Source organism: Opisthocomus hoazin, chromosome 8, assembly GCF_030867145.1.
Source record: "Opisthocomus hoazin isolate bOpiHoa1 chromosome 8, bOpiHoa1.hap1, whole genome shotgun sequence".
Taxonomy (NCBI): domain Eukaryota; kingdom Metazoa; phylum Chordata; class Aves; order Opisthocomiformes; family Opisthocomidae; genus Opisthocomus; species Opisthocomus hoazin.
In genome coordinates this window covers 22,219,257-22,231,545 of record NC_134421.1, presented here as the reverse complement: position 1 = coordinate 22,231,545, position 12,289 = coordinate 22,219,257, and the positions used below count along the sequence as shown (strand labels likewise).

The 12,289-nt window shown below is 39.0% G+C and overlaps 1 protein-coding gene across 9 annotated transcripts in view; it reads left to right on the top strand.

Annotated features, from left to right (window-relative positions):
• VEZT (vezatin, adherens junctions transmembrane protein) overlaps positions 1-12,289 on the top strand; it is a 71,072-nt gene that overhangs the window by 27,229 nt on the left and 31,554 nt on the right. For 7 of the 9 annotated variants that reach the window (XM_075429516.1, XM_075429518.1, XM_075429514.1 and 4 more), the window contains 2 exons: positions 1,920-2,195; positions 8,642-8,791. In XM_075429516.1, coding sequence (XP_075285631.1) covers positions 1,920-2,195; positions 8,642-8,791 — 426 coding nt within the window. The remainder of the gene's footprint in view (positions 1-1,919; positions 2,196-8,641; positions 8,792-12,289) is intronic. The other 2 variants (XM_075429517.1, XM_075429523.1) reach the window with 1 other exon arrangement.

Genomic DNA, 12,289 nt, shown 5'->3' with positions numbered 1-12,289 from the left:
TACGCTTACAGATCACACCAAGTTTGTAAGTGTTTTGGCAGAATGGAGTTCCAAAGTAGCTTGACCAATGGGAGAAATATCTAGAGATCAGTAGAGAAGTCAATAAAGGCAAGTATCTAATGCTACACTTGGGAGGGAAAAATCAAATTAACAAACGCAAAGTGGTGAATCATTAGGTAGGCAGTACTATTTCAGAAAAGGATCTGCACATTGGTGCAGAGCATAAATTGAAAGAGCCAGCAAATTATCAAAACTCATCCTGCAGTCCATGTCATATGCAGGACGCAGTGGTTTTACTCTTCTGTCTGCTTCCCTAAGCCTTGTGTTAGACTACAACATCTGGTTTTGGATGCCACGCTTGGAGAGGCATAGGTAATTTAGAGACAGTCCAGAGCAGAACAAGAATAATCAGTTTAGAAAATGTAATCTTTCAGAAACATTACAGTGTGTTAGGATTGTTTGGCCAAAACGGAGAAAATTGAGGTGGGATGGAACAGTGTTACGCTGTGTAGAAGGTAGGTAATAGAAAGTGGTTATCAGTTGTTGTTTATTCTGTTTGGGAAAGGGAAGGATATGAGGAAAAATAATGCAATTAATTTGCCAATGATTCACGCTCAACTTGGTGGAAATCTTTTGAACTCTAAGGATACTTACGAGTTGAAGTAGCTACCTGAGTGGATCCTGGAGTCTTGATTTTCTTCTTTAGTCTGTCTGTGATGATCTAGATTAACCAGAAACTGAAAACGGACAAAGTGAACTCTTAAATCCCTTCCAGCCTTTCATTGTTGTGATTCATTTTTGGGTGAGAGATTTTATTTTTTTTTTAATGTACAAAGGAAGTTATAGACTGTGTGTCTGCCCTTTTTAAAGTTAATTACATATCTGAAATATTTTTAACCTTTACTAAAACTTATCAGTAGCCCTGAAGAGTTAACACTTGTAAAGCTTGTTGAAATATGACCACAAAACTGTCCAGAAAATAGAAACCCAGAGACCATGTCTTATTTTAGAAATGGGAAAATATTGCTTGTGAATACTTCCAAAATCAAATACAGAATACACAGGTTTAAGGCATGAAGAAAGTGAATATTTTTCTTTCAAAAAATTCTGAAAAATGAAAGCTGTTATGCACCTGAAAGCCCATATCCCATCCATCGCTGTGAAGACTGTCATAATCTTACAAAACTGCATCTATAATACTATATATGAAGCACAGTGTATTTTCTAGCAGCTACTTATTTTTGAATTTTTTTAGGTGAAAATAACAGCTTTATGAAGTTTTTAAAATGTCCTTGAGAAATAACTGAACTGAGATACTAGTAACTCTGCTCTTTAAGGATTTCCAAAAGCTCCCAAATTATTTGAAATGATTATTCAACCCATCGTTATAAAAATGCGTTAAAAACTAGTGGTGTGTTGGTGTCCAAGTTAAATGAGTCAAAATCTGGAAAAAATAAAGCTGGCATTACTTCAGGGTTTTATTACCAAAAAAAACATGCCCTTCCCTGATGTACTGTTGAACCTGGAAGTACAGATCTTCCAGTTCCTACCCACCCTGGTTTATAATGCTGAGTAGTCAGGTTTTTTTCTTTTTCTGTTTTCTTTTCTCTTTTTTTTTTTTTTTTTAATTACATGTGTAAGAGAAACTGACCTTTCAATGTGGTACAGTATTCTTCTACTCCTGCCATAAAAATGCTGGAGAAATGTTTCCTTAGAGTATACCAACCAAGTAATACCATGTACGTATACATCTAAATCTGCCACTAGGAGTAGTTTTCGGTGTTTACAGCTCCCTGCAGGACCTACATAAAAGCCACTTAATAAAATGTTGTAATCTCAAATGTAACTGAAAGCTTCATGATTTTCCCACTTCTTTGACCTCAGGAATCTCTGGTTGATGATACTTTCTCTGCCTGCAGGGATGTCTCGCTGTTTCTTGCCTTTGTAAGTGCACTGCTTATGCTTCCTTCGTGGTGGAAGGAGTCGTCGTGGCTGCCGTGGGGACTAGTTCTGCTTGCCTATGCAGTCTTTCGAGCGTGGGGTACATGGAGGACAGCCAAGCTGCAAATGTCCCTGCGAAAATACTGTATCCAGCTGGAAGAAACGGTGGCGAACAGCCGAGCTTTTACTAATCTCGTGAGGAAAGCGCTTCGACTCATTCAAGAGACTGAAGTAATTTCCAGAGGATTTACCCTGTGAGTCTGTATTTCACTTTATTTAATACACAGATCCATTCAAGCCAGATGTCTTCTAAATTTCTCTTGTTACACAGTCTCCCATAACAAGCGGAATTACTGAAAAACATAATACTTAAAGCTTTTTGCTTACATAAAATAGTATAATTACCATTCATACTAAAAGTATGAATTCTAACAACTCAGTGTTAAAAGCTTGCATGCTGAAGAATGAAGTCGCACAAAACTTGTATGCCTTTGAAATCTCCTGCTCTGCTAGCAATGAAATACATGAAGAAATGGATGTTGAACCAATTTAGTTAGCTACTTTGGGGAGTCGTTTAGAGGGTTGTTTGTTTCAAGTTTTTTTGTATCTTATATTACCAAATCTACGTGAATAAACTGACCTGCAAGTAGCCATTCATATTTTAGAAAACAAGATGACATGAAAACCATTCTGTTTTTATTTAACAAATGTCAGTCTGGACTAATGAGGAGACAGCAATCATCAAAGACCATCAAAGGTCATTTCCCACCTCAAATAAAGCTTACATTACTCTTTTATGCATACAGTTTTTGAGATGTTTAGATTCTTAAATTATTTACTGCTGAATTTGCCTCTTGTCCATTTAAGGGATGTGAAAGTGTTCCTGGTTATTTAGCTCTTGTAGCTATTTGTTAATTTTTGCTTATTTGCTCTATGAAAGGACATCAGAACATGTTCAGTGTATGCAGTGATCCCAAAGCCAGCAGGCCCGCATCTGCGCACTCTCATTGCCATGTATGCTTTTCCCTTGTAACAACCTATGGTTAGACACATACTGGTGCGAGTTAGACTTAAGGTTACAGGAGGTGGGAACTGCCAACAGCTAAAATGCAATTGACTTCTTTATAAAAACAATAAAAAATTCCCTTCTGTGTACCAAGAAATTGTTTCTTCATGTCAGACCAACTATTCTGCACTCAGGCACTTGTTTTTACGTGCAAGCTTGAAACTGTAGATGTAACATTTTGAATTAATTTTCTATCTTGGGATACCTTCAGTATGCTTGATTGAAGAAATGTTTCATTCTCCCTTTGGAATGCATAAGCATGTCTTCAGTCTGCCTAGCTATGTGTTTTGTTTTGCTTTGGTTTTTTTGCTGAAGAAGCATATAGTTAAGCAATAGGCAGTCTTATCTTTGCAAATGGGTTCTTGAAAGAAATTATTGTTAGGGCTTGTCCAAATTACAAATGAGAAAAACATTTGGATTTTTTCCTAAGTTTAAGCAAACGAACTTGTGGTCAGTGTCTACATTGCTGCTGCCTTGTTCTTTTACTACATATTTTAGATAACAGATTAACAAAAAACAGACTGGTCTTTAAGCTGATGCTTGATCTAATAGCCTCTTTACTTAAAACTTTGGCAAGCTTTTCAAAAGACTTTGGAGTATGGATGGCGTGGGAGAAGCCTGACTGTGCCAGCATCCTCATTGGAACAATTGTCCAGGATGGAGAAGTCAGTGCTGTACAGGTTTTGGTCTGGTTTAGCCTGGAGGAAGTTCTTACTCCAGAGTGTCCTTTTCTGCATCCACATAGTAACAGATGCTGTTGCACAGAGCACCATGACATTCTTTGCTTGAGATAACGCTTCATGTATGATCCAAAAAACTAGCTACCCCTTTTTCTTTCCCAAATTTTGCTACAATAAATCTTAGCAGAACAAAGTTTAGTATGTTCTCCTATAATAACGTTGTCAAAGTCTTAATGCTTCTTCAGAAAGAGTCACATGGCAATAGAAATGGTTGCATCTGTAAAGTTAATGAGTATCTTCTTGTGTCATTTTACATCCTTGAAGGAATGGGATTTCAACCAGCTAGCCTGTTCGACGATACGTGCACTGCTGTTTTAATATACTGCTAGCTCAGCGTAGTTTGAACTATGCATTAACCATGTGGTGAATGGAAAGATGCTGAAGCTGACATTTATATGGTACTGAGTTCAGATTTTGGCTATCTGTACTTAGCTAAATTCTGATACGGCAGGACCAGGTCTGCAGCTTTGGCTTGAAGTTCCTTGTGTTCCACCACTGTTTTTCTCCCCCTTGCACCATCCTTTGCTATGTTCTCGTGGGCTAATTTACATATGCTGTGAAACATATGTGGCTTTGCTTTATTCTGTCATGTTTGCCCCTTGTTAATTGACACTTTACTGCATCTGTAAATGTTAAATTATTCTTGATGAGGTTTTGGTCAATTCTCCACTGATTCACTGGTGTACTACTGTGTGCCAGTGACTGCTGTGTGTTTAACGATTTCAAGCATTGTTTTACCTTCATTCCCCTCCCACTTAAAAAAACCCCACAGCAGCCACTTAGAAAAGGAATGAAGAATCCCATCAGACCTCTCTTATATTAGCTGCTGTCAAAGGCAACTGGATATTCTGATTTCAGAATGGTCTTTAGAAGTGTTTAATGCTGCTGTTAGCATTTAGGGTATGTCAGTGTGGTACAAGCTCTGCGATGCAGAGATGCCGGAGGCCTCACCAGGCCGGTCTGGATTACAGAAATTGTGTAGGCAAGGTAGGGCAGTGCTCTGCTCAGACGGAATGGCAGTATCTCTAATTGCTTCATTTGCAATTAGACAAATGAAGCCTGATCACGGGTTGCAGCCTGAAATTTCTGCTGGCTAATGAAAGTATGTCCATTGTCTTACACATTATAAAATTAGAACTGTAGAAATATGTAGTGAAAGGCCGCAGCAATAAGCAGCAAGTAGTTATTTCTTTGTATGTCACTGAAATAATTAGCTGTCCTCAAGAATACTCCCTTTCTAATATATTTTAAACTAGAATCAGGCTCTGGAGTGCAGTAATAGATTTTCATTAATGTGTCTGTACAGGTTTGTTAAAATTCAAGAGCCTATTTAAAATTTGGCTTGTGAGATTCATGAAGAAATAAGTCACTGCTCTTTACAAGTATAATGGGTTTGGAGCAGTAGGAAAGAGGAAATTCACCCTTAACCTTTTTTCTTCTTGCTATTTGTGACTGATACACAAAGCTGATAACATTTTATAAGTCCAATTAAAATATATAGAAGATAAATGGAACACTAGGAAGTTAAGGATGTGGCATGTCTGGCACACAGACATTTATAGCAAGTTATACTAATTTAAGATTACTGGAATAAAGAAGAATTATTTTCTAAAAAACACTGAAACAAGCCTTCCCAGAAGCAAAACAAATTGTTTTGCTGAATACTGCCAGTACATGTTGTGCATGAGTTGTGCTACATTGTCACTCCAATCTTCAAAAAGGGCAAGAAGGAGGACCCAGGGAACTACAGGCCGGTCAGCCTCACCTCCATCCTGGGAAAGGTGATGGAGCAGCTTATCCTGGAGGCCATCATCAAGCAAGTGGAAGAAAAGAAGGTTATCAGGAGTAGTCAGCATGGATTCACCAAGGGGAAATCATGCCTGACCAATCTGATAGCTTTCTACGATGACATGACTGGCTGAGTAGACGAAGGGAGAGCCGTGGATATTGTCTACCTAGACTTCAGCAAGGCTTTCGACACAGTCTCCCATGATATCCTCCTAGGGAAGCTGAGGAAGTGTGGGCTGGATGAGTGGTCGGTGAAGTGGATAGACAACTGGCTGAATGGCAGAACTCAGAGGGTTGTCATCAGCAGCTCTGAGTCTAGTTGGAGGGTGGTAACAAGTGGTGTCCCCCAGGGGTCAGTACTGGGCCCAGTCTTGTTTAACTTCTTCATCAACGACATGGATGAAGAGTTAGAATGTACCCTCAGCAAGTTTGCTGATGACACCAAACTGGGAGGTGTGGTAGACACACCGGAAGGCTGTGCTGCCATTCAGCGTGACCTGGATAGGCTGGAAAGCTGGGCAGAGAGGAACCTGATGAGGTTCAACAAGGGCAAATGCAGGGTCCTGCACCTGGGGAGGAACAACCTCATGCACCAGTACAGGCTTGGGGTGGACCTGCTGGAGAGCAGCTCTGTGGAGAGGGACCTGGGTGTCCTGGTGGATGACAGGTTAACCATGAGCCAGCAGTGTGCCCTGGCTGCCAAGAAAACCAATGGAATCCTGGGGTGCATCAAGAGGAGTGTGGCCAGCAGGTCGAGGGAGGTTCTCCTTCCCCTCTACACTGCCCTGGTGAGGCCTCATCTGGAGTACTGTGTCCAGTTCTGGGCTCCCCAGTTCAAGAAAGATGAAGAGCTACTGGAGAGAGTCCAGCGGAGGGCTACAAGGATGATGAGGGGACTGGAACATCTCCCCTACGAGGAGAGGCTGAGGGAGCTGGGCTTGTTCAGCCTGAAGAAGAGAAGGCTGAGAGGGGACCTAATAAATGCTTATAAATATCTGAAGGGTGGGTGTCAGGAGGATGGGGCCAAGCTCTTTTCAGTGGTGCCCAGTGACAGGACAAGGGGCGATGGGCACAAACTGAAGCACAGGAAGTTCCATCTGAGCATGAGGAAGAACTTCTTCCCTCTGAGGGTGACGGAGCACTGGAACAGGCTGCCCAGGGAGGTTGTGGAGTCTCCTTCTCTGGAGATATTCAAGACCCGCCTGGACAAGGTCCTGTGCGGCCTGCTGTAGGTGACCCTGCTTCAGCAGGAGGGTTGGACTAGATGACCCACAGAGGTCCCTTCCAACCCCTACCATTCTGTGATTCTGTGATTTGTTCTGTATAGGAGCTGGAAATGCTTACATCGCTGTAGCAGGACATAGACCACTTTCTCTTTTTTACGGTAGAAGAGTTTCACTCCTTGTCTTTGGGTCTGCTTCTGACGATTCATCCAAGACTTGAGCCTACAAACTGATGTAAGAGTTTATCCATAAACACTTCCAGTTGTTACCTTCAAAAGCTAGGGAAACGTTAGAGGTTGTCACGTACTTTATTACACGCTGTGTGCCCTAGAGAAATGTATGGCAAGGCTAGCATTTTAAATTTAGGTTTAGAAATTGAAATTGACACAGCTTGTTCTTATTTTACGCAGATTTTTAAGTACTTTATGAGATGTTATATAAACCATTTTAATATCACTCACATAATTTGATATGGGACGCAGATATTTTAATAGGGTATTTTAGCTAGCGTATTCAATATACTGCGGTATTTGGCATGAATCTCCTTGTTGATCATATTTAACATACTGATATGGGTCCAGCATTGCTCACTGGGTGGGCTGCATTGCTTTTCATATTTGACAGGGAAGGCAATAAGCTGTTTCCCGTCCCGGACGGTGTGCAGCATGGTCCAGCTAAGCACATGCAGTAGGACTGACATTTTTCCAGCAGGGTCAGGTCTGCTGGCTTAGCCCGCTCTTCAGGCAGATGCGCTGCAGAAAGTGACCAGTGCAGCAACCCACCTCAGTCTTGCCAGGCACCCAGTATGCTTTTCCCTTTTAAGTGACTGTGGACATGAAATCACTTCCTCACCGTGCCCTGGGAAAGGTGAGAGCAGAAGCAAGCTTCCAGTCCCCCAACAATTCATCACAATTCATCGTTCTGTTGTCCACTCTACGTCCATTTCTGAGTCTGTTCTGGTAAAAACAGTCACAGCAAGTAGAGTGCACCGAGGCCATTTTCAGGGTCTCAGTCATAGGTTTGGCATCAGGCTGTATATGAATAGACATAACTGGATACTAATCTTTTTTTTTTTTTTCCTTTTCTACAGCTTAACGTTACAGAGACATGTTTAACATTCATCCATTTCACAATTCAGTTTATTTCCAGATGAAGCAATTTCTTACAGTTCTAAAGCCATTCTGAAGTGCATTCTAATAGGCAAATGGCACAGTTTCTTTTAAATGGTATATTCACCTGAATATGTGGATACCAAAATATATTTTCAAATATGCTTGTATAGTTGGATGCATTTCCTGTGTTTACCTGACAGACTCCCACAAACACAGCTGTTATTCATTGCATGATGATAAAATCTATGTCACCACTCAAATAATATTTTTGTTAACCTAGAGAATATTCTGCATGGAGAGCATTGAAAGAATGTAATGTTTTGCATGAAAAATAGTATATATTAGCACATTTTTTTCTGCAAAAGTTATTTAAAGAACAAATTTGCATATAAAGAGGTATATGTTAAGTATCTGTGTGTTAAAACTTCTAAAGCTTACAGTGGGCTTGTGGTAGTTTTGTATCAGATATAACGTTACGGCCTGTCTACCCTTAGTGTGTCAGTGTGGAAAACTTTGATGAAAACAAACGTCCTCAGGAGCTCTGCCATGGTTCAGATTCGAATAGAATCAGGCTGTCTATTGAGGAATCCTGGCTGCTTATCTGAAATTTTGATTAAATATATCATTGATATGATGGATTATTTTTTTTCTCTCATAGTTACTGAGTGGTCTGAAAAAGTTTTCTAAGTAATGGGATAAGAAAACTGATGTACTGTCTTTTAAAAATACTTTAGGACATCTGTACAGTTGTATCACATTTTACTTTTCAAGTTTGCTTGACAGGGTCAGTGCTGCTTGCCCATTTAATAAAGCTGGACAGCATCCCAGTCAGCATCTTATTGGTCTCCGGAAAGCTGTTTATCGATCTGTCAGAGCCAACTTTCGAGCTTCAAGACTGGCCACTCTATACATGCTGAAAAAATATCCTTTTTGTACAAAACCACGAGTTCAGATATTCCGTGTTACCTACTTGTAACTGTGCCAAAGTTTAGAGTTAGTATGTATAGAAACATAAAATGTATAATTACTTATCTAAAAGAGATAAAGAAAAGGTAGCATAGTAAATTTGGGCTTATGCTTAGTTTGGAACATTCTTTAAATGTTTGTTTTTTTGTGTGCTGTGCAGTGTGAGATAAGAAGCTGTGCACTGAAAACACTGTCCCAGTTACTGACACCCGTGCCTTTGGTGTAAGTACTGACAATGTGTTTCAGAGTCCTTGAAGATTTTGTTTTATGGTTTCTCTTAGCCATCTTTTTCCCTTGCACCTAAATACCCTCTCCTCTGAACAATATGGCCTTTCACTCGAGATCTCAATGTTCAAAGGTAAGTTGCTTTCCTGTTTCAGACAAGCTGGGTGAAACTCTGATTACATTAATTAGCCAAAAGGCACATTTAAGAGTGAGGAGTTTCCACTCTGAATCGAAGCAGAACACTTTGTTCAGATTCCATGTTGTGAAGTGTTACCTGTATTTCTTCAATGAATTGTATACTTTTTTTAATGACATTAGCATTTCAAGGGTTTTTTCCTATGTTTATTGTACTTGTTGTACTATATAGGAAATAACAATGTCTTCACCCTGTATTATAGCAAAAAACCAAGAGAGATGCGTTCTTGATCTGAAAAAACACATGCGAGGAAACAAAAGCTGGTAGTAATGCGAGTGTTGAAAATCTGACATGACTAATTACTTGTTTTGTCTTCCTGGAACATAATATTTGACTAATGTATCTTGCCTGGCAAATGGATATGTCAAGTGATGATGTGTATGCACACGGAGGCACACACAAAGCTACGAGTAAGTGCATTCACTGTGGAGGAAATGAGTATTTGTTTGCACAATAATTACTTGTGTGAGGATAGGCATCCTTGTTCTGGGCTCAAGACTTCACTTTTAGCTCTGAGTAATAAAGTGCGTTTGCTATGTAAAGAAAGAAAATAATACTCTGACTGGTTCAGACACGTTGATAAGAGCAACTGATACCTAGCTTGGAAATAGTCAAGAATCAGTTCTAGGAGATCTGAAAATGGGGTCAGTTAACATGGCTTTCCGAAATATCTTCCAGCAGGAAGAACGTCAGTCCAGCAGTGGTTACGACAGGGGTGTGAATTGTTGCTGTGGCTGAAGAGGTTACAGGTCCAAGGAATACTGGTGGGTTTTAAAATGTGCACTAGTTTTGTAACTACTAAACTTATGGAAAGGCTTTTAAATTAAAAAATGGAAGAGAAGAAAGTTTTGCTTACTTTGGGTAATTTGGTATTTATATCTGTCTTTGAAAAATGTTTAAGATGGAAGTTCCATTATACCAAATTATCATGCAGTTATCACAGTAGTAATGGCCAGCAGAAATAAATGGCCCAAAATTTATTGAAGTTGTATGTATATAGATAGGTTCTTGACAAAGGGAAAGACAAGCATTATATTTGTGCAGAACATAGTGGCAAAAACAGTGGTAGCATGTGAGCTGAGATGCACACTGAGCCAATTTTGCAGTGCATGAAAACTGAAAGCAAGGAATTTAAATGTAAGGAGGGTGAGTAAAGGATTCCTCCTCCCCACCACGATAACGAAGAGCAGCTTTAAGGTAGTTCCAAGTTGCCTTAGTTTGATTTTTTCCTTGCATATTGTGAATGCCTGCAAATGTTATGTGTATTCCATGGGTATTGATGGCAAGGGGCATCTTTCGAATAGATTCCAGTTCCTTGTGCAATTAAATAGTACACTTAACGCTGGAGGGGCCAAAGATTCCTTCATGTCGAAAGCATTCACAGCTGCCACTTGTGACAACTTTAATGCCCGTGTCCGTCATCAGACTGTTAGCACAAATCTGGCCTACAGCAAGGAGAAAGAGGAACTGGAGAGATTAAATAAAGGAGTGAGGTGATAAATTGAAGGAAAGGAATGTTGATAAATTAAAGGAAAGGGACTTCCATCCAAAGTCTGGAGATGAGATCACAATTCTTTTTACTAAGTTCTGCTGTGTACAAAATCAGAAGATATTATCAGTTTTAACTCCTCTAGGTTATTTGAGTATGAATTAATAAATTGCTAATTGAAATTTGCTTTTTCTGAGCATTGTGAGACATGAATCCACTAGCACTATTAGTGATTTACACTGGCAACAGCAAAACAAAATGCTTTTGTTAGAGAAAAAGATATTATAGAAACATTCCAAATATTTAAAATTTGTATTAATATTACAAAATTACATTTAAAAAACCCCAAACCTATTTTCCCTGGTTAGTCATAATACAATATAAATAAACATTTTTTGGTTTACTGCATATTGCTTTGTATTTTTGTTGCAGAGCAGATGTATCTCTGTATTTAGGCAAGTAAAAAACTGAATTATTTTTGCTCATAACAATTTTCAGTAGGAATTTAATATACGAAACACCTCCTAGTCGCAAGGGCAACAAAAATTGACATTTCCCAGCTAATACACTAAAGATCAAATTTTAGTTCCATTTTAACTGATGGCTGATCATTCTCTGGGGCGATTTTTCTCTTTAAAGAATAAGGAAGTAGTAATTTCTTAGGAGTGTGAGCAAATACAGAGGGCAGGCACTGCTTTGAACCACAGAGTGTGCATTTCATGGAAACATTTATGTGCCTGTATAAATGGGAAATAGAAATAGACTTCCATAGTACAGTTTGCTTTCCCTGGTTGACAGTATTCAGGTGATGCTGCAATGTGGGCATGATACTTGTCATTCAACAACAGTGGTGAGCCTTTGACTCCAGAGATCTTTCCTGTGTGATGTCCAGTTATCAAAATAAGGTCCTAGTCTGTGACTGGACCTTCTAAGGAGTGTACAGGCCTACAAAAGCATGATAATGTGAAGTATGTCCTATTTTCCTTCATCCTTGTGTTTCTTAAAATAAACCTGGAAACCTGAGATTGAAGTTTATAATGCGGTGAAGATAATTGTTGCCTTAAGGCTATGGTGAACATGTCCTGAACTGAGACGTGTCTATTATTAGATATAATGGTTAAAGTATTGTAGAAAATGGTATTAAATTTACTAATGTAGTAAAAGGTATACTTTGATTTAAGCTTTCATTTAAAGCATTCTTATATATAGAGAGAGAACTTACTAGAAATGTCTGTAGCTGAATTATTTTTCAAGCTTACTGTGTCAGAATATCTCTTTCAAAAATAATTGCAACAAGATCAATTTACTTATTTATAGCTTGATAAGGACTGATAATTTTCTCTACCTTGAAAATATGCATTTATGTGTGCTTAACAAAATCAGCTGAACAGCCTTTTATAGGAACTGTTTTCTAAGACAGGTTACATATATGTAACGTTAAGTCAAAAAAGTGTTCAGAAATAAACAAAATCTATTTCAAATGGGATATTTTTTCCCACAGAAAGTCATTTAAGTGAATGATGTTGTACTGACATATGTTTGA